General features: G+C 48.7%; 1 protein-coding gene across 1 annotated transcript in view; it reads right to left on the bottom strand.

Moving 5' to 3' along the window:
• The window catches only part of GFRA2 (GDNF family receptor alpha 2), a 97,423-nt gene that overhangs the window by 51,928 nt on the left and 22,207 nt on the right, over window positions 1–23,288 (bottom strand). Inside the window, exons 3-4 of the mRNA XM_038384513.2 lie at window positions 18,651–18,734; window positions 4,256–4,604 (exon numbers count right to left, since the gene is read on the bottom strand). Of these exons, the coding sequence (XP_038240441.1) occupies window positions 4,256–4,604; window positions 18,651–18,734 (433 nt within the window). The remainder of the gene's footprint in view (window positions 1–4,255; window positions 4,605–18,650; window positions 18,735–23,288) is intronic.

Below are 23,288 nucleotides of genomic sequence, written 5' to 3' on the forward strand. Positions count from 1 at the left end.
TGTCCCGACCCCCAAATTGCTCACCCCAAGGTGCCCCTTACGACATTCCCGCCAAATCCTCCAACACCCACAAATCATCCCATACACACCAAAGGGCCCCAGCATCCAGATAACCCCAACACAGACCATCCAACCCACACATATGCGCCTAGATTTATCTTAAGACACATGCACCCCAACACACTCACACACACACACACATCCCCCCTGGGAGAGATAGTAAATGCAGGGTTTGCTCTCCTTTTGGTAGTCTGATGCCCACGTCATAGCTGGCCCTGTGCACTCATGGTGCCTGACACCCAGAAGCCTCTTGGCCTCCATCAGGGGATTTTTATTACATTGCCAACTGCTCTGCTCTGCTGTTTGTTCCCAGTGAAATTGGCTGGGTTGCCACCTTCCCACCGTAAGACTGGCGCTCACAAAACTGATGCCCGCTTCTAGCCCCAAGTCCCAAAACACCCCCAAAACAAACAACACTGAAACTAATCAACCTACACTCCCCCGGGCCCAGTACATTAATAATGGTTTGAAACAACCACCCTAATCCCAAGCAGAGGTTGTTGGGATTTTTATCCCAAAAGGGGAGAAGTGCCAGAGACTCCAGGAAACCCACCAGGGACTTCACTATTGCTATTGATTTTAAGTGGAAAGTGCTCAGATCCCACACTGATGGCTGGCACCACAGAACCCACAGAGAGTCTCTCAGCACCATTAATGCTCAGGCTCAGACTGGCCCGAGAAAGGCCCCCAGAGCAAGTATCACCAAATCCCACAGCTTGGCACAAACGCCAGCTTTGTTCCAGGGATAGGAGAGCAAGTTATGAGGCTGGGTGGGGGTGGGGGAGGAGCAGGACCAGACTGAGGGTCACCGGCAGAGCTGTGGAGGGCCCCAGAACTAGAATAACCAGGGGTTCTGCTGATGGGGATTGGGGCACCTGGGCAGTCGAGCGGGTCGGGAATTTTTCATCCACACTTATTGTAATTGAAAAAGGCCAATTTGTCGAAACCGAAACTTTTCACTGAATTGGTGCAGATTCAACAAAACTTTTCCCCGGAAGGTTTCTTGGGCCCAGGATGGAATTCCTGGTCAAAATGAGAGAGCCCCAGTGATCAGGGATGTGGGAACCCAGGTTCAGGTCCTTTGTCTTCCTGATTTGGAGCAGGGACATAACCCTGGGTCTCCACCATCTTAAGTGAGTGCCCTGACCCCCAGGGTATTCTGTGGTGGGGGTCTCTCCTGCTGGAGCTGTTGCATGTTGCACTGGGTCAGGGCCAGAAAGACTGACTCTATAGCCCATTGGTAAGGGCACCAAATCAGAGAGAGCAGGGACTTGAACCTAGATCTCTCGCATCCCAGGTGAGTGCCTGGCCACCTTGCTTTTCTGGGGTGGCACTCTGGCTATGTCTACACAGCTAAAAAACTTCAGCGTCCAGGTCAACTGACTCAGGCTCGCACTGCTAGGATAAAAATAGTAGTATAGACATTCAGGTTCGGGCTGGAGCCCAAGCTCTGAAACCCAGCAAGATGGGAGAGCCTCGGAGCCCAGGCTACAGTCCAAGTGGGAATGCTGACATTGCTAATTTAAGCCTCGTGCATGGGCCCCGTGAGTCCAAGTCAGTTGACCCAGGCTCTGAAATTTGCTCCTGTGGGTACTGCTGTGTAGACAAGTTTCTCTCTCTCTGGTTTTTTTAAAGGTCTCAGTTTTGTCCCAATGTGGAATCAAGCCAAATGCCAAAACCTCAACTTTTTTCACAAAACAAAGTTCTTCTTTTCTAGGGCTGCCAACCCTCCAGAATGGTCCTGGAGTCTCCAGGAATTAAAGATTAATTTTTAATTTAATTAAATTACGTCATGTTCACAGACACAGAGTGGTGCACACAAACACCCACCCACGCACGCACCCCAGCTATAAACTCAGCCAGAGGATCTGCTCGAGCCATTTCCATTTCAAATGCCAGGAACTAAATTTCCTCTCTAGCTCTCAGCCTGACTGTTAAAAAGAAAATTATTCTTTGTTTTTTTCCACCTGCATCCCGCAGGGAAACACAGCTCAGGTGTTGGGCCGCACTTGTCTTCAGACAGGTCTCTGCTTTTAAACAGCTTTACAGCTGCAAACAAAAGCAGGTCAAGTGAACTGCCCAAGCATGTCAGAATCCCATCGCATGTGAACAGGGCTACCAGCTACTTCACACTGGTAGCTAGGGATGCCTTGGATAGATAAACCCTTTGCAAGGCATGACATTGCCGCACAAGACCAGCGCTATCCCTTCCAAAGACCAGACAATAAGAAGTCTAAGTAAGCAGACAAGCATGATGTGCCCTCAGGGCTAGAGCAAGGGACATGGCTTCTACTCTGAAAGGTGCTATGCTAGGATCTGGAAGGCAATGTGGGTCTAGCAGGTAGAGCAGGGGCACCGGAAACCAGAATTCCTGGGTTCTGTACAGGCTGACTTCAACATCTACTTTGTACTTTCCTAGCATGTTCATGTAACATTCTCCAAGTGTTTAATTAATTAATTAATCACAGCTATTGGTGAGGTAGGCCGCTATCACTATCTACATTTTACCAAGAAAACAAACAGGCAGAGAGGATAAGCCCAAACTTTTCAAATTCAGTGGCAAAAGATAGGTACCTAAATAAAAATTTAAGTGCCTGTGTTTAGCTACCCAAGTTTAAAAATTTGGCCCTAAGGGCCACCCAGTTAGCCCATGGCAGAGCCAGGAATGGAACCGCGGAGTCCTGCTTTCACACTCCCTTACTCTAACCACTAGACCCCACTGCACTCCCTGAGGCAGACATAGCATCCTGCAGTCCTGACTCCCCGTCCTCTGCTGTAAGCACTAGACCAGCTCCCCCCATAGAGCAGATTCCGTAAAACCCTCTTTAGCTCTGGGCGCTAAATTCCCCGGCGCTTCCAACAAGCCAATGACATTAGACAGAGACAAATTCCTAAGTACAGTTATAGCCCTTCCCCATGGAAGGTCGGTTGATGATGAGACCTGTGTAAATACCTAGAAAGGTTAGGCCGGGGTAGGCTAAGCAGACAGAGAGACAGATTAAACATGTCAACAGACAGAGGAAGGAATCTGAGCAGCTGTGACAGAACATCACTGCCTAGGCGATGATTGAACCAGCAGAGGGGACACCTCTAAGCATCCAAGTCTATGGATAAGGAATAAAGCTCCTCTCCAGCAGCAGACGGAGACTGGACTACACAATCAAGCCTGAGTTCTTCTAGGTATGATGAGTTCACCAAGGTATAATGGAACACTCAGTTCGCAGGCTGTACCACTGTATACCAGGTGGCTATACCTCAGGACAGGATCCTCCAGACACCAATCAGCAATCAGTGGAAACGCTGCAGCCATCGGGGATTGTTCACAACACCACACACTCATCCAGCAGCAAGGGGGTGACCAAGAAGGATCTGAGTTAATCTCTTAAATCACAGGCTCCTGTGAGTTTAAACCAGCAAAGGGAATCCACAGCAGATGGACTACATAGCAAGGTGCCTACTGTGGAACATGGAAGCACCATGTCGTGACAAGCATGTCAGAGACTAGAGTTGCACCGCCCTGGTCTAAAGGCACGCTGGATCCCTGGAGTCACTGAGTCCATGGAACTGTGCACCAGTTCACACCAGCACACAATCTGACCCAGACCCAGTAATTTAAAAACCTAGAAGAGAGCCAACCAGCCAAATGCAGCAAGGAGCCAGAGAGCACGCAAACAACCAGAACCAGGATAAACCCAGCCGCCAGCGGCTAACCAGCTCTGCCAGAGCATAGTGCAGAAGAGACCACTGCAAACCTGTACAGACCAACCGCACACCCCAGCACTGCAAGGGAGCCAGAGGAGGCCACAAAATCACTGCATCATTGTATTGATGCGGCGCTGTGACTGTTCTGTGCCTCCCTCCACACTCCTGCACAACATCCCCTCTGCCCACTCCTGAGCTTGGCGCGGGCAGGTGGGAGGTGAGAAGAGTTGGGAATGGAAGAGGAGGCTTCTCTTACCCCTCCTCCAATATCCTGGCTCCTTGGAGGGACTGGGAAGGATCCAGGTTTGTTGGGAGACCAGGCAGATGGAAAAGGATTTGCCATCAGGCCTTTGGACCCCACCAGATCTGCAGGGAATGCCCCATGAGGGTCTGTGGGGCATCCCTGTTCTAGTCTCCCATCATGCCATGCAGGTGGAGAACCAAAAACAAAGCGTGCACTTGTGCATGGCAGGGGAGGGAGGACAGTTCTTACCGGCAGAGATGGTCCATCCGGCACATGTTCCGCAGATCCAGGCAGTTGGGCTTCTCCTTGTCTTCGTAGGAGCAGCTGGGGACTATGGTCTGCCGGCGGCGCTCGGCACAAGCCTGGTCCTTGCAGGAGCAGAAGAGCAGCCGGTAGGTGTATTCGCTGGGCACCCGGTCGAAGAACTGGCGCAGGGCCTTGTGGCACTTGCGGCGGTTGCAGTGCTCGGTAGCCGAGATCTCCTTGCTGCAGGTGGAGATGTAGGCTGAGCGCAGCCTCTTGCAGTTGTCATTCAGGTTGCAGGCTTTGGCTGCATCTAGGCAGTGGTTACTTTTGGAGTTGGTGGCAGGATCCATTCCTGTCCAAGCAGAGAGAGGGAGAGGGGATGGGCGTTACTCAGAGGGATGGCAGAGTGACTGATGTTGCTGACATGCCCCAAGAATAGAGGTGAAGAGGAGAGGGTGTATGTAACTAGGGGGTCCAGAATAGGGTGGCTGCAGGGTCCAGGCACACACCGCACTGTGCCTATTACACTATGAATGGGATAGGCATCACCAGAACCCAGCTGAGCCACTCATTCAACGCAGCAGTCATCAGCCATGTTCCTGCCAGCCGGGATGCCACACAGCAGTGTGGCAACCGCATGTGGGGAGGCACTGAACTGGTTATTTGGCAATGCTTCCTTCCATTGAAAATCCATACCTTGAAGAGACACCTCTGCATTGCAGGTACCTGTGGCAAGGACAAGAGGAGGGCAGCTGCTAGAGTGCCATAAGGGGTGAGGGCTGGGGAAGACAATGGTCCAGCTAGGAATTTATGGCCACTTTTAGGTTTCCTGGGTGCTTTGCTCCCCCCTCTCCTGGCATATTCTTTCACTAAATGCCGATGTAATTACAGCTTGGCTCATTCCCAATCAGAGCCTGAACACAGAAGATATTTGCTTTTTAAAAAAGTGTCTGTATATAGACATAGGAGCATAGGCAACAAATTGGTACAATTCCTACAAAAAACATGTGAAAATGCAGCAGCGTCAATGGTTCACTGTGTAGCTACTGGGTAAATAAACCCCCGGGGAGAGTGTGGGATGTTGGCATCACTGCACAGCTAGAGGCACGTGGTGAATGACGTGTGTCACAGTTGGTGCTACTTTACGGTCTCTGTGTAAGCCACTGCAGCCTGACCCAGAGGTGCTGGGCCAACTGCTACTAGCAGGGGGTCACCTCAAGTAACAGGGTGAAATTCTCCCTTTCGGCCAGAAGTGAGATGCAAGGACCTTGCCTGTGTTATTTGCCTAGGGGTGAATTGCGCCGTTCATGCAAAGAACAGGGGATGACAATCTGGTGCCCTGCACTGGGCACAGTCAATCCCACCAGTAAAGCGTGGGTGTAAAGTGCTACCACACTGGTAGCATTTTGCATGGACAGTGCACTGGTGACTGATCACAAGAGGAACCTGGTTCCTATTTACACTAAGGCCTCAGGCTCCTTTACGCTGCCAAAGCCGTGTCAATAAAAGTGCAAAGGCAGGCTCAGCGGAGCATCGGGGTCACGGTGTCTCACACAGAGAATTGATTTCCAAGGATGAATAGATGCTTGGAACCTACTTCTCCAGAGAAGGAAACAAGACGAGCTGCAGGGGTAGCCCTTAGGAGGGTACAAGTCCGCCAACAGGTACAGATTTTACCCTTCATCCACCGGCAAGGTGCCCCAGTTGAGTAAATGGAGCTTTGGGAAGACGAGAGCATGGTCCATCTGATTGGTCACGTACTGTAGCAAACCACCTGCCCCTCACAGACCAATCCACCAAGGCAGCACCCCAGAGGCCTAACCCAGACCCCCCGAGCCAGCCTGTCGCTGGAACTCCAGACTCAGGGCAAAGATACAGGTATACTAGGTACACTATATTCTAAGTTCTGCCCCAGCGCAGAGGGTGACCTCTTGTGGTCCCTTCCAGACCTGTGCTTCTATGATTCTATGAGCAGCTGCAGGGTTCACTGCTGTGGGCGGCTCAAACCGACAGCCATTTCCTGTTCTCTGCTGAGGAAACACCAGGAGGTTGGGACATTTTTTTTAAAAGTGTGTTAATACTTAGGAAAATATATTTGCCAACTTGGCACAGGACCCCCATCTGCTGGCAAACTCTAGCCCTCAGCATCACAAAGTGCCAGACCCAAAGCAACCGCCACTCCCCCAGTGACTTCAGTGAGAGTCACAGGATCTCAGAGCCCCTTAGCCAGGCGCTCTCAGGCATCTGAGTCAGAAAACGTGGGCACTGTCACCCAACTGAGACCTTGGCATATTCACCTCTGCGATTCGCATTACCAATTCCTGTTAAGAGGGTCACAGACAGCTGCCACCAGATCAGTGTGTATACCTGCTGCCAGAACAGGACCTGAATTTACCACAAATTTCCCTAAGGTCTGCTCAGACTAGAGGTATGCAGCTGGCATGGAAGGGGTTAACCTGAGCCAGGCAAGAAGCAGCAGGGGCATCAGAACTCATCAAATAATATTCAGTGCATAATTTATGCCACGAACTTGCACTATTTTTCCAGTCTATTATTCAATGAATAGGGATTAATTCTTTGCCCAGCTCTAGAACAGAATCACCTCCTGTGATGTGCCCAGTCCCAGCCAGCTAGCACCTTCCCCTCTGGTTGCCCCAGGGGGCCGTGTGACCACTGCCCATAGACCCAGTGTATACCAGGTGCAGCAAAACAGCTGCATAGGTGCAACCCCTCCAGTAGGGATGCCCTGCCCTGGCGCAACACAGGGCTGGCTCTGGTGAGGCATATCTGGAGTAAACCACTCCAGCACCAGCCCTTTCTTTTTTTTTTTTGCCTGCATTAGGAACTTGCACTAGCATTGTCCCATGGACGCGGACAGCTCCTAGTCTAGCCAAGCCAAGAGCACTGAGCTAGAGACCCAGCAGGGCTGCTTGCAGCCCAGCAGGGCCAGGGCCAGGGACAAGGGGAGTGGTTAAGTGAAGAGAGCTGCCGGAGAAGCGGAAATGCCAGCCTGCCAAGTGCACAGCTGGATGTGCAGCATCTGCTCCCGGAATCCCAGCAATCAGCAAAAACAAAAACCAAACACACACATATACAAACACACACGCCCTCGAGAAGGAACATGGGCTGAAATTTTTGTCAAAATGATGAATTGCCCAAGGAGAGCTGGGTGCTATTTTAAAGTCACCTGACTGCATCAGTAATTTCTGCCCTAATTTCCCCTTCCCCGCAAACCAGCCAGGATCCTGAATTCGCCCATTGTTCCCCAGTTTCCACTGGCAGAGATAGATGGCAGCATCAAGGAGGGTTTCCTAACAGAAATATTTGCAGAGCCCTGGTAATTAGCAAATGGCAAGCAGCTACCTAGGTGGGAAACCTTAGCTTTGTTTTTTCCGCTCCCTGCTTTGTTCCATCAGTGCTCACAGGCCCCACCAAGAGCTTCCCCACAGCCAGCCCTCCTAAGCTGTAGCCTACCGAAGCAGCTGTTAAGAGAATCAGACAGCTTCTAAAGCCATCTCTGCAACTGAGACATTTCAGGCCTTCTAACACCTCTTCCTGCAGGACCGCCTGCTGGGAAAGGCCAAAACTGGAATGACTGGGCATTTCCCGACAGCCAGTGCACCTGCACCATTCCCTGCTGTGCCCCCTGCTCGGAGAGGCTAGAACTGGGGTAGCTGTGATCGCACCCGCAGCTGGCTCTGTTGTGCCATGTTGCACACTCTACTTGAAAAGGCAGGGACAGAAGTAGCTAAAATCCCCCCACCCCCAACACATGCACAGCCAGCTATTTATTCCACACCCTTTCCCAGCAGTGGCTTGGGGAGTGTTCTCTGCTGGGACAGTTGCTTGCCAAGCTCTAAACAAGTGCTAAGTACTAACACAGCATATACACTAAAAACCTACCCTGTAAAATACAATACAGAACACAGAGTTTGCCCAGATTCCTGTCTTCCCAAGCTACATACTTTCTACCCTGCAACTTCCCTTTCCCTAGATACCACAGTGAGGAGCAATAGACAGATGATAAGCAGGCAGACATGCCTGGGGGCAGTACGTATGGTGGTAGACACATGGCAGTTGTGTCTCTCCAGCTCCCAGAGCCTTTTTTCACCTTGTCCCACACTCTCTGAGCATTTGATCTGGGATCTGGTTTAGACCAGAAGGAATCAGGCACTGGTGCAGCTGGATCATGCTGACTCTGGTCGACCCTCCTCAGAGCTCTCAGAACACTTAACAGAGCAGAGCGTGCAGCATTCTGATGCACTGGCATACATGTGGGATCGATGCACAGTGCTGGCTTAATGTATAATCCTCGTGAGCATCTGCTTCTGTCCTGCCTGAGACCTGCAGGGACCTGGATGCATTTTAATAGAGCCTGTACTTGGAAAAGCACAGTTTCTGGGGAGCTCATTAATAAGATACAAGCATTAACATTTCATGAGGCAGAAAGGCAATGGGGTCTGTGAAGCTGGGGTTTCTGATGGAGCTCTGGGAGATTGGCAACTCCAGTCCCCTCCAACCCCACGAGCTTATCCCAACCCTCACAACAGATAAAACAGGGCCCAGGGCCCTCCAGGGACAGGAGATGATCCAGAGACTTCCAGGACAGGAAAGGGGAGGTCACCTGCAACCCCTGTGTATGCTGCCCACTGTGCACAGATCAGGGATACAAGAGCCTGAGCCTGCATCCGGGTTTCCAGGACAGAAGTTAGGTGCTTAGCAGCACCCCAGATCCATCTCTCTCCCCATCAGCCCCTGTACAAAGAGGCTTCATAGAATCTCCAGGACAGGTGGGTCCAGGAGAATTTTGAGGCAAAATACTGGGTACAAAGTTCCAGAGTAGCAGCCGTGTTAGGCTGTATTCGCAAAAAGAAAAGGAGTACTTGTGGCACCTTAGAGACTAACAAATTTATTTGAGCATAAGCTTTCGTGAGCTACAACTCACGAATGCATCCGATGAAGTGAGCTGTAACTCACGAAAGCTTATGCGCAAATAAATTTGTTAGTCTCCAAGGTGCCAAAAGTCCTCCTTTTCTTTTTGGGTACAAAGTCTGAGTCTCGCATGAGTCGCTGCTAACGTCCCTTAATGCCATCGGAAGCCATGTCTGCTCTGCCTGGGTCTGCCTTTGGCTCTTGGGACAGATGTGTCATTATTCACACTTTTGCCAAAAATCAGACGCTGCTAGCACACAAAATGAATGAACGTTCACCACCAACTTGCGGCCTGAGCTCAGAGTGCCCCCTTGTCTAGCCTGGGTTCCCTTCACTGCAAATATTGGGCAGAGACAGTACCAGGCAGTAGAACACTGTTTTGGCTTGAGCTAAACCTTGTTATGGGTCAGAGAGGGTCACTGCTTTTCATTCAGAATAAGTGTAAAGAATCCATTGTGATCATGTGACTGAAGCTACAGCAGCAGCACCCGAAACATAGGCACATGGAAAAGCTGAGCAGAAGCTGAATCATGTGGCTCAAGGGGTTTCAAGTGCAGGGCTAGGGCTTTGATTGAGGGAACAGTTTCTCTGGTCTGAGGGCAAATGCAAGAGGCACAACACAAGGAGACAGAAGACAGAAGTAGAGAGAAAAAGCCAAGTAGACATAGCCTGGAAGCACAGTAATGTGGTCCTGAGATAAAGCTAAGAGACAAAGCTCTTTGGGTACAGAGTACTGGAAAGGCAGGCCTGGGACAACCAACAAAGAAAATGTCTGTGGGTTTGTTTTGTTCCTCCTGTGTTTGGGGAAACAATTTCTCCTCCCAACTAGAACAACTGCCAGGGTCCCTAATTTTAACCAGCTGCTCAGGCCAAAAGGGGTACCAATAAAATGTAATGGTGTCTTCTGCAAGGGAGACCTAGCAAGCTTTTAATGGAAGGGGAGGAGAGAAAGAATCTGGGATAGAGAGAGACAGAGGAAGGCTGGTCTTGTGTTTAAAGAATTGGATGGGCACTCAAAAAATTTGGGTGCAATTCCTGGCTCTGCCACAGACTCCCCTATGCGGCCTCAGGCACGTCAGTTCATCTTTCTGGGCCTCAGTTCCCCCACTCCAATCTGTAAAATGGGGAGATAGTCCGCCCTTTGTCCCACCCTGTGTCTGCCTCATCTGTTCAGACTGTGAGCTCTTTCGGACAGGAACTGTCTCTCGCTATGTGCGCTTGCAGAGCTTAATGCAAGGGGCTTCTGAGCCAAGCTGGGACCACTGAGCATTACAGTAAGGATACCAGAGCCAGATGCACAGAAAGCTCTGGAGCCAGCAAGTCTCCAGAAGGGAAGCTGTGTGCAGAAATGGAGGAGAACAGAGCTGAAATTGACCCCATGATGGAAGTGTATTTAGCAGCTTCCCCCACATCGCTGTGCCAACGCCCTCTCACCTGCTCTGCAAGCACCCTGCTGTTCCAGGCCTGCTGGGCTCTCCACAAACAACTCTACTGAGGCCTCTGAGTCCTGCCCTGCAGCGCCCTTGCCCTTCCACTTCAGAGCACAGACTGCTAATTATGCCAACTTGGGCATTAGTTCTATTGATGCAGGAAACAAACACACACAAGGGGCTAGAGGGAGACTCACCACCAAAGCCATTGGTGATGGCATCTCAGGAGTTCCCAATCAGGTCAGCTGCTCTGCAGCCAGCAAGCGTGATGTATGCAGTATCTCCCTCTTTGCTTCCGCAGCCCCTTTTTAAAAGGTTACAGTAATCCCACGGCTATCCCCACAGACAATTAATGCCAGGTTGGCCCAGCCTTGTTATCAACAAACAACAGTAACAACTTGTTTGCTTCAGTTGCTTCGGCTTCAGATCGGGGGGAAGCTCGCACTCCCTTTGCAGCCTCATTACTTCCATGCACGCATGGACACAGCACCAAGGGTGCAAGGCAGAAGGAACAAAGGGAGGGGTTGGGAGAAGCAACGGCACCGAGCCACAGTCTCAGCTGCTCTTAAAAGACACTGGAGAAGAAACATGTAGGAGCGCAGGATAGAGGGAACATCCTGGGCAGGAGGACAGGACAGGAGAGAAGCCCTCAGCAAACGGGCACACAAGGTGGTAGACCAGGGCAGGAATGGGGATGGAGTGGCGTCTGAGGCGCTATTCCTACCTACATGCCTCTAGCTTTCATCCAGATCATACCACACGATCCATTGTCTACAGCCAAGCTCTACGATATAACCGCATTTGCTCCAACCCCTCAGACAGAGACAAACACCTACAAGATCTCTATCATGCATTCCTACAACTACAATACCCACCTGCTGAAGTGAAGAAACAGATTGACAAAGCAGAAGAGTACCCAGAAGTCACCTACTACAGGACAGGCCCAACAAAGAAAATAACAGAACGCCACTTCACCTTCAGCCCCCAACTAAAACCTCTCCAACGCATCATCAAGGATCTACAACCTATCCTGAAGGACGAGCCATCACTCTCACAGATTTTGGGAGACAAGCCAGTCCTTGCTTACAGACAGCCTCCCAATCTGAAGCAAATACTCACCAGCAGCCACACACCACACAACAGAACCACCAACTCAGGAACCTATCCTTGCAACAAAGCCCATTGCCAACTCTGTTCACATATCTATTCAGGGGACACCATCATAGGGCCTAATCACATCAGCCACACTATCAGAGGCTCGTTCACCTGCGCATCTACCAATGTGATATATGCCATCATGTGCCAGCAATGCCCCTCTGCTATGTACATTGGTCAAACTGGACAGTCTCTACGTAAAAGAATGAAGGGACACAAATCAGACGTCAAGAATTATAACATTCAAAAACCAGTTGGAGAACACTTCAATCTCTCTGGTCACTCGATTACAGACCGAAGAGTGGCTATCCTTCAACAAAAAAAGCTTCAAAAACAGACTCCAACGAGAGACTGCTGAATTGGAATTAATTTGCAAACTGGATACAATTAACTTAGGCTTGAATAGAGACTGGGAATGGATGAGTCATTACACAAAGTAAAACTATTTCCCCATGTTATTTCTCCCCCCCACCCCACCCCCCACTGTTCCTCAGATATTCTTGTTAACTGCTGGAAATAGCCTACCTTGCTTGTCACCATGAAAGGTTTTCCTCCTTTCCCCGCCCTGCTGCTGGTGATGGCTTATCTTAAGTGATCACTCTCCTTACAGTGTGTATGATAAAACCCATTGTTTCATGTTCTCTGTGTGTGTATATCAATCTCCCCTCTGTTTTTTCCACCAGATGAATCCGATGAAGTGAGCTGTAGCTCACGAAAGCTTATGCTCTAATAAATTTGTTAGTCTCCAAGGTGCCACAAGTACTCCTTTTCTTTTTGCGAATACAGACTAACACGGCTGCTACTCTGAAAAAAATGAGGCAGGACAGGTGGGGTGGAGTCTAGTCAGGGCAGGAATGGTTGGATCATCTGCAATAACAAAAGAAGAGCACCAGAAGGGTAAGGGATGGAGCTGAACAAGGGGTGGGAAAAGGAAACTGCAGGCAAGAATGTGTGCAGGCAGATGGGTGTAGGACATTCAGGCTTTAGAGATTCAGGCTTTTCAGTTCCTGGTTCAATCCCCACTGGGTTGGCCAAGATGGTGACAGTCACATATGCACCACTTAATCCATCAAGAGAGGACTAAAATGGGACCTGACTGGGACACAGGCCTAGCGCAGGCTCCTCTGCCCAGGGTTGAATCCCACGCTATGCATAAGTGAGGTGCAAAAGACCAACATTCAAATGTCTACCAGCTCCCCGTGTTCCCAAACCTGCACCTCCTGCTCACGTTCCCTGGAGCTAGTGGTGATTCCTCCAGGAGTTTGGAGAGACTCCCAAGCAGCAGCTCTAACCTGCTTTGCGGTGACACTTAGCAGCTCTGACAGCTGTTTGGCGAGGAATTGGATCTTTTTGAAATTTAAATCACATGTTTTCCACATTTGGCTTGGGAGACAACCTAAGGATAATCACATTATGCCCCATGCAGCTGTGAAAGCAACACTCTTCTTTGCTGAGCATTTCCCCATCCTATATCCCAGCCTCCCCCTCAGGCTGGCAGTGCCGCCCCTCGGTATAAGAAGCATCACTCCTCCCCCTCCCCACCAAATTGCCAGAAACATTTCCTGTTAATCAGGGGTTGGATTTTGGAATAGATCAGCCCACGAATTAATAATCCCCGACTCCAGACACTTCACTTTTCATATTTTTCCACCAACTAAATATTTCCTTGATGATAATTTAATCCAAAATGTGGAAGGAGAAATGGTTGTGCTGTCTGGAGCCGAAAGGCTGAGCTCCCTGGAGCATCTTTGCTTCAGAAGTTAAAACCAGGAGTTCGATTCAGCAATAATATGATCCCCCCTTTGAGCCACTTCCCAACTAGACTGAAAATTCTTCAGGGTAGGAATTAGGTCAGCCAAGGCATTTGTACAGCACCCAGCACAATAGGGGTCCTGATCCTGCCTGGGCATTACTTCAGGGAAAACAATCTAGCCGCTGCCTTCAGTTAACCCTTTCAGAGCTGAACAGAGAAGGGCACTGATAGGAGCTCTATGATCCCCTTCATCTGTGACCTGTCTGTTGAGCTCTTCCCCCTGCCCCATTGTGATGCTGGATGTTTTATGAGGTGGATGAAACTAAGAACTGGCAAACTCATTTCACACAGGCCTCTGAGCTGACAGACAATAACAGCTTGATCTCTCTAAGCCTGTGACCAAAGAGCATAAATGGGGCCCTACCAAATTCACAGTCCATTTTGGTCAATTTCACAGTCAGAGGATTTTAAAAATCATAAATGTCATGATTTCAGCTATTTAAATCTGAAATTTCACTGTGTTGTAATTGTAAAGGTCCTGACCCAAATAGGAGTTATGTGGGGGGGGGTCACAAGATTATTGTAGGGGAGGTTGCACTATTGCTATTCTTCTGCGCTGCTGCTGGCAGTGGCGCTGCCTTCAGAGCTGGGCAGCCGGAGACCGGTGGCTGCTGGCCGGGATCCCAGCTCTGAAGGCAGAGCGGCTGCCAGCAGCAGCGCAGAAGAAAGGATGGCCTGGTATGGTATTGCCACCCTTCTTGCACTGCTGCCTGCAGAGCTGGGCCCTCAGTCAGCAGCCGCCACTCTCCAGCTGCTCAGCTCTGAAGGCAGCAGTGCAGAAGTAAGGGTGGCAATATCGCGACCCCCCTAAAATAACCTGGCAACCCCCTGCAACTCCCTTTTGGGTCAGGGCCCCCAATTTGAGAAAAATCTGGTCTCCCCTGTGAAATCTGTATAGTATAGGGTAAAATCAGACAAAAGACCAGATTTCATGGTCCGTGACGCAATTTTCATGGCCGTGAATTTGGTAGGGCCCTAAGCATAAGGCTCTGTGGTCTATTACCAACACCCCAGAGTAACCAGTTTCTTGTTTGTATCTGCCCACTGTTCAGCAGAGTCAAAAGTTTAATGGTGGCAGGCTGCGCTCGCGCCTCCCCTTTCCTTCACCCATGCCCTGAGCTACAGCCCAGGCTATGGCATCTGAGCTCTCTAAGGCAGGAGCATTCAGATGGCCAGCACAGTGTGTAACCATTATAGGCACATGAGCTACTTCACTGCAGTTAAGAGCATTAACCTCTCACCGGAGCAGAGCAATATGTCACTTCACTGCTGACAAAAGCAGCCGCTTGTGCCCTTAACTGGTTTTATTTAGAAGAGTCTGAAGGGACATTTTTCTATTAGCCTACCCCATTCCAGGAGCACACTTTTAAAGAAGCCCTAACCTTCCAGACAGTGCAATGAGCCATGTAATGTACCTCTGAAGAGTAATAAGGTTCCGGCCCTTCCACTCCTCTCCTGCCTCGTATATTACCACAACCGAACTCCGTAGCCATAGTGACACGGCTGCTGGCGAGAAGGCAAATAGTACAGGCTTGGCTTTCATCTCCAGGGTTAAAAGGAGAATGGGTGAAAAGAAGTCAAGGCATTGCAAGTCCCCATTTTAGCTGGCTGGAGATGTAGGGAACTTGAGAAGAGGGAGAAGCCAATGAAAAGGCAGCACCGATGGGTGGTCATGGAAATTGATGGCCAAAAGTTACAAATGGACTGGAATGATGTTCCAAAGGATGCTCAGTGGGTGGCACTGAAGGAAAGACACCTAGACATAGAGAGAAATTGGAGGTTCTCAGATTCCTCCTTGAAAGACAGACCACTGAAATCTGTACAGCCAGTCTGCTCTTACTTGATTTCAGTTGCCAGGGCTAATGAGTGACTTGTGGGTCCCAAACTGAGACTCTTTAAAGGGTTTAAAGATTTTCCAAGGGAGGGCACTCAACCTTATTTGAAAAGTCAGGCCCCTTTAAGTTGTCTTAAACTGCAAACACGCCAAAAAATAAAGATGTAACATCCTTGTTTGGGTTATCGGTAGACATTGAACCTGGGACCTCTGTATCTAAAACCATGAGCTGCTACTGCCTGAACTGGAGGATCAAACTCTAAACCTGAAACAAGTAGCAAATTCAAACCTATTTTTCAAGACAGAAACCTACATTATAATGGAAGTAAGATGACAGTTCCTACCAAAAAGAAAAGGAGTACTTGTGGCACCTTAGAGACTAACAAATTTATTAGAGCATAAGCTTTCATGAGCTACAGCTCACTTCATCGGATGCATTCGAAATGTCCTTTCTCCCAGTATAACAGTTAAGGCTTAGGGTTCATACTGGTACCCTTCTTCAAACCCTACCACTACAAGGTCCTTTCATGTCTATTTTGGGCATCTGGAAATCAAGATCCCTCAGGTTAAAAAAAAAACAAAACAACCAAACCAACCAAAAATCATCTCTGCTTTTTCTCCAGATCTCTTGCTTTGAACCTGCCAGGTGGACCTGCCCCCACCTCTGGACTCTCTCATAAATCACAGCGTGTCCAGACTGACACAAATGCAAGTGACACAAATGGCCATCTGCCCTCTCCACCCAGGCCTGGCACCTAGTCAAACAGCCTCCTGGAACTCCAGCACAGACGCCCCATTACCCAGTCATTCATTCCCATTCCTGTTCCCCTCACCGCTGACCCCCCTGCCCAAAGAATGGGAGTGGCAGCAGGGTGGCAGCCTGCCAGAGAGAGGGGGGAGCTGTGTCTAAGTGTCTCCCTCTGGGAAAATCTTTGCTTAATGGACTTGACACTCTGCTGGGCGAGAGAACACGTTTTGTATGTCTACGAGACAAATGAGCAAATTACAAGATCTCCAGCCCACTTTATCAATTCCTTATTATCTGATGCTTGGAGGCAGCTAGGTCCAAAGGAAAAAAAAAAAGTCAAACACCAAACCACAACAGCTTTGTAAAAGAAAGAAAGAAAGAAAGAAAGAAAGAAAGAAAGAAAGAAAGAAAGAAAGAAAGAAAGAAATCCACTCCAAGGAAGAGCCTGCGCTCCTCACGCTGATAGTCATGCCACAGAAGATGAGAAGGTAGCACATTCCAGCTTCTGTTCCATCTTGCCAATTTCTCCTCATCTGCTTAAAATTTAGATTGAGCATTTAGACACCTAGCTACATCATTCAGGGGTCTAAAATGTTTCACACCCTAGTGCCATAGTTAAGCCAACCTAACCCCTGGTGCCGATGTGGCTAGCTACCACCACTTGGGGAGATGGATTACCTCCATCAGTGGAGAAACCCCTTCCATTGGTGTAGGTAGCATCCACACTACAAGAGCCCAGCAGCACCACCGTATTTGTGCCCCTGGCACCCATAGCTTAGACATGACCCTAGGTAAGTGACTAACAGAGACAGACCAGGAAAATTCTGTGCTGCTGGAAACTGGCACATCTCCCTGAAGTTAATGGAGCCCTGGCGATTTCCACCAGCAGTGAATTTGACCCTGGATTCATTGCACCTTTCTGGCTATTTCCCCAAGCTGTCCTCTCCCAGGATTCCTCAGTATCTGTTAGTCATCCATTGACTTCAGCGGGAGCAGGAACATGTTGCTTTGCTGGATGCATTTGGCAGATGGATTCCAATGTCAGGAAATGGGAGGCACCAGACACAGCTATAGACCCCTGCTCCCACGGACGCCAATGGGAATCTTGAATGTCTGAATGGAATGGAGCTAGATAAGAAAGGGGAGGAGCTGCAAGCGATGCCTCAGTTACTGAGTTCCTAGGAACAGCTGCAGTCTGGAGGCCCTTGGAGGTGCATAAATCAAGGAATGCATTTCAAATAGAGAGGAAGAAATGGTGCGGCATAAAATGCACACGTGCACATGGGTCGTCTGGCTTGGGAAAGGATCCCACAGGCCTCGAGACAATACAGAGGGGGCAGAGAGAGGGAAGAAGAAAGGAGACACAGAGATAGAGGGAGCTCTTGAGGGCCAGGAGAGAAGGCAATGTCGAGCTGCAAAATTAGAACTACCCTGAATACCCAAAGGAAGAGAATAACACCCAGAGGTCCCGTGCTGCTCCCAGACCCCATCTCTGCAAGGTCTCTCAGGACTAGAGCACTCCCCTGAAGATCCAGTTACAAACTCTCCAAGTCTCACCCAACCCTGGGATTTCAGGTGGTGGTGCTACGTAACCAGCTCCAACAACTGCACAAAGCCATTCATCATTTCTAATCCACCTCACCACAACGGTTAGTTACTAAAGCCACTGTGTGGTTGCAAAGATGACTCCTCACAGCTTAGAAAAATTAGCAGAAGGAAGACCCAGGAGACCCAATGTAGGGTTACCCCTGCACTACTCTCTGCATTTGCCTCCTATTGGACTCTGCAGCAAAGTGTTATTAGTTAACTCACGTTGGTCCAGCACTCTGCTCTCAGTTCCACTGTTTTAAACTCCAAGTAACTCCACAAAAATCAGTGCAGTGCCACCAGATTGGCACCAATGTCACTGAGATTAGACTCTGCTGCAACAAGCATTAATTATATAGCTATACACGCTAACCTCAAGAGCCTGCTCCTGGTGCCCTGTATTTCGTGGCATCACCAGCGCACGGTGTGTGTGAACCGCAACTGAATGAGACGAGTAAGGCTCAATTCTGCTCTCAGTCACACCAGCACAATCGAAATCTCCCCTGACCGGAGCTACTCTCGATTTGCACTTTTACTTGCTTGCTGCTTTATATGAAGAGCATCTGCCCTGTAGTGTTTCACGCCTGCTTTGTATGGGTGGAAATAACAGCATGAGGTGCAGGGCAATTCTCAGTAGCAGCGCTAGAGATGTCACTGTTATCCATAGCTCCAGGCTGCAACATCTTAGTCACAGAATTATGATTGCAAGGCAACCAGGGGAAGGGGGGCACAATATGAGATATTATGGGGTGGGAGATAGGCTGGAGAGGAAGGGATTGAGGAATGGGAAAGGGAGCTAATGTTTTATCATTCCCCTGGAGGTTGGCAGAAGGTCTATTCACAGGCGAGAGGAAGAGAATATAAAACAGTGAAAGCATGTTTTGTTTTGCTTTTATTACCTGAGAAAATTGAAGCGAGTCTGAATATATCAGAGAGACGAGAGGTGACCGGCTCGTAAGGGGAAGCTTCATAAAATTCTTCTCCTGGAGTAGGGGAAAAAAATAAAATAAAAGAGATTGAAACCCCGCACTGAATAAAGCCAACAACCACCCATGCTATTACTGAGCTGCCTCCCCCAGCCACTGTGGGGGAAGCCGGTCATAAGACACTAAAGGGATTAGGTGCTAAATCCCACTGAATTTCAGCAGGATCCAGTCACGGAAATGCCTTCGACAAATGCCTATTCATCCTGGAATGGTCTGACGATTCATTTCTGCAGAGCTGGTCAAAAAAATGTGACCATAAAAATTTGCCCATAGGAAAATGTAATTGTCAAAATTGAGACTTTCCCCACAGGAAAATGTCAATTTCACCAAAGCTTTTTGATTTCCTGTTTCAGGAGAATTGAAACAAATATTCATTGCAAATGGACACTTCAAAACTAAATGAATTTTTTTTTCAGTTCAAAACATTTCATTTTGCCATGTCGCTCAAAACTGTTGACGTTTTTCCAGATTCAAAACTTCGGGGGGGTTTTCTCCCCTGCTTTGCAAAAAGTGTCAATAGTTTGACAGTACCTTCCGATTCAGAACAGAAAGTTATTTCAACATGTCAAAATTCTCCTCTCACCCCCGAACAGCTCTAGTTTAGGGCTTAGCTTTTGTTAGAATTATGGCCGATTAGGTGGGGAAGAAAGGGCATTTCCAACCTTGATTCATATTGATAAGCAGCCCCCTACAGTTCCTGGTATCATTGGGTCCCTATCTAAATAAATTTGCAGCCTTCAGCACCATCATATCATAGCTCCTCCCAAACATTAATGAATTTACCTTCAGAGCCCCACTATAAATCTGATGTCATCCTCAGTGTACAGATGCAGAAACTGAGGCACAGTGAGGTTTGTGTGAACTGAACAAAGTCTTGTAGCAGAGCTCAGAACAGAACCCAAGTCTCTTAACTCCAAATCCATCTTCTCACAAACACTTTTGCACATAGCAGAAAGGTGTATATTCGGGGGAAGGGGGGAATTTTAGTATTTTAATTACAAATCCAAATTTTTTGCTTCCAAGACCTTCACTGGGGTTTAATAACCCAAATCTACAGACTCTGAACAGGCTCAGCAGAACGCAACAGCCCCTTGCTAACAACCCCACCCACGGACCATAACTCTGCCAAAGACCATGGCATATTAACCCTTTGAGCACTGGCATGCAGAGAGTTAAAGTGCTTGTGGCTTTTCTCCAGGGTGGCTGCACAACTCTGTGGAACTGAGCAAAGCTGCCAGTATGACCAGTATACATAAAGCACCACACTAGGGGCCAAACCTTGGGACCACTCCCATTGACTTTAATAGGGTCAGAATTTGGAGAATTGCTCTCCAGGGCAATGAGCCCATTACTAAATTGCCTTCAAGCATCTCCAGGAGCGATACTAAAAATTAGCTCCAGATGATGATCTCTCTTGCATGCACACACACAAATTCCTAAACCAAACTGCACCCCAAAGAGCAGCCGTCAGCAAAGATAAGGGTGGGACGACAAGCAGAATAGGCCATGAGAGCATCTGTCCTTCTTAAGGAGAGATTCGTGAAAGACCATTAATATCAGTCGTGGCCCCTGAATGCTCCCATTGTGCAGGGGCTCTTGCTAGAGAGAGAAAAAGAAAAAAAATCAGTGGAAGGCCACTCCAAACTCCCAGCAGAAGACTGACCAACAGCCTTGTGCATCGATTTCCATTGTACCTAGCCATGCTTTCAGTGAGCTTCCAGCACATCTCTGTGGATTGGGAGAGAGCCAGGGCTTGTGGAGAGGGCCCGTCTGAAGACATTTCCTGCCCAGAGGAAGGGTTGGCAGATGCTGAAGTGCCCATCCTGGTGATAAGTGAACTGGGGTTGCAGTGGAGGGATTAGGAGCAGATGAACGGCCACGCCACACATGGACCCATAAACCAAGGAGGACACTGGGTCTAACCACACTGCCCACACCGGCTCCCTGGAGGTGGAGGCTGGGCTGGGGGTGGCTCCTTTCCAAGCTAGCTCTCTGTTGATCAGCAAAGGGGATTCTCCAGGAAAGGGGCAGATGATTAAACCTTTTTCCAAAGCCAGCAGCCAGGCGCAGAGCCTGCTCTGGGTTATATCAGTATAGACCATTGTCTTTGGCGTCAGAGAGGAGAATCTGGTCCTGTCTGCCCAAACCAGTACTAGGAACTGTGGTGCTAGAGTGGGAGGGTGTCTTGTGGATAAAGCATGGTACCAGAACTCTGGGGAGCTGGTTCAGTTCCTGGCTTGGCCATAGACTCCTTGTGTGACCTGGAGAAAGAAACTGAAGACCTGATTCTTAAAGGTATTTAGCTGCCTAACTCCCATTACAGTCAAGGAGAGTTAGGTGCCCAAATACCTTTAAGAATATGAGCCTTAATCTCTCCATGTCTGTAAAGCAGGGATGACCTTTCTTCTTTCGGCTGTTTAGACAGTAAGCTCCTGAGGCGCGACTGTCTCTTGCTATGTGTATGCGCAGCTCCTGCCACAATAGGGCCCTGGTCTCAACTGGGGCCTGTGGGCACTGCTGTAACACAAATTACAGCTAGCTACTTTTCAGCATTGGCTTGCACCCGTCACAACAGACCCCAGAAATAATCATGAGGATCTCCAAGCACTTGGATCAGTGCTGAATTTAGCCTCCCCAGTTCTTGCCAGGAAAGTAGGTATTATTCATCTCTATTCTACATTACTTCCACCACGTGCAGTCAGCAGGGACTGACTCCACCACCTCCAATGGCAAGCACAAGCCTTAACCACTAGAGCTAAAAAGAGTCACTATTAACTAGCAGCAATAACAGGCTCTTATCCTCTAGGTGGGCCAGCCACTATCACGAAAACACAACGTGATTTGGCAGAGCTTACAGAGGGGGAAGTGAAGCATGAAGCGATGGGTATGGATGGGCGACTACAGCAAACCAAGCCGTGGGGTTGGGATGACAAGTGGGTGTCAGGAGTAACAGGGGACCTCCAAATTCCACCTTCCGCCTGGTTTCAGGTCTACAGATGTGAAGAGAACCGATTCTTTTCGGTTCACTGGTGATTCCAAAATGTTTGTTTTGAGCTGAACCAAAACTTTGAGCAAATCAAATAACAGCTTGATTCTGAAACATTTGAGTTTTGACTTTACCATCTTTAAGCTGCTTTGATAATAAAATAAAGAATTTTGAAACAGTCGCTTCAAAGTAAAACACAAACATTGAGATTTTTCACAATTTTTTTTCGCAAAACAAGTCTCGCAATCTGTCAATTTTGGTAGACCATGCAGATGGTGAAAGAGAGGCATGGAGGATTCAAATCAGCCCTGATCTAAGCATCTGCAACTCTTTGAAATCAATGGAAGTTCTATCCTCTTGTGCCAGAGCTGATTTTGCCCAGATAGTTCAAGTGATTTGTCCACTATTCTCAAAGGCAGAGCCAAAATCAGAACCCAGGAGTCCCAATATGGGGTTCCCTGCTTGCTCCCCAACATCAACACACACCCATATCCACACTCTCAGATCTGCTTTTTCTTTCTCTTGCTTCAAATTCAAATTTGCAAGGCTGATCTAAAGTAAGGCGACCTGCAGAAAAAAGGGGGCCCTCTCCTCGTAAGAGAAGTGCTGGGATACAGGCCTTTACCACCAGGTCATGGATTCAAATCCAACCTAGGTCCATAGCGACCAAAAGCAATCACTCCCATGAGGTGTATGTGACATGACTTGAGTGGGATTCAGTTTCATTCCTAGTGTTTTAAATTATTGGTATAACAGTATTTACAATCCCACACCAAGCTCAGGGTTCCATTGCACTAAGTGCTGTACAAATACAAAGGAAAAGATACCTCCTTCCCCAGAGAGCTTACAGTGTCGCTAGGTAAAACAACACAGAATTTATTCCCATCTGTAGGGTGGGGATAAGGCACAGAGAGACGAAGTGACTTGCCCAAGTCACACAAGGAGTCTGTGGCAGAACCGGAAATAGAACCCAAACCTCTGGACTCCTAGTCCAGAGCCTTAACCATCTCTCCAACTGTTGGCTGTTAAACCATCTCTCCAACAGTCAGACCTTGCCGCCACAAGAACACTCATCATGCTAACTGTCCTATCTTAGACTCGGTTGTCCTGGAGGTAGGAGGGTGTCTCTCTCTCAAGTAAGAAAGAAAAGGAGTACTTGTGGCACCTTAGAGACTAACAAATTTATTTGAGCATAAGCTTTCGTGAGCTGTAGCTCACAAAAGCTTATGCTCAAATAAATTTGCTAGTCTCTAAGGTGCCACAAGTACTCCTTTTCTTTTTTGCGAATAGAGACTAGCACGGCTGCTACTCTGAAACCTATCTCTCTCAAGTGAAGGGGAACATGGAGTGAGCTTGCTCTGGCCCACAGCTGATGCACCTACTCTGTGGATGAACAGAGGTCTCACACGATGACCCAGCAGTTAGTTCCCTTGACAGGGAAGATGTTCAGCCAGAACAGGAGGAGACAGGAGGCTTCTGTTTCTAAAAAGATTTACAAGCCTCCTAACAGACTGTGGCCCATGCCCTCTCTTCCAGGCTCTTCTGGATCATTCAGGATATTATTA

The sequence above is a fragment of the Dermochelys coriacea genome, chromosome 26 (genome assembly GCF_009764565.3).
Source record: "Dermochelys coriacea isolate rDerCor1 chromosome 26, rDerCor1.pri.v4, whole genome shotgun sequence".
Taxonomy (NCBI): Eukaryota; Metazoa; Chordata; order Testudines; family Dermochelyidae; genus Dermochelys; species Dermochelys coriacea.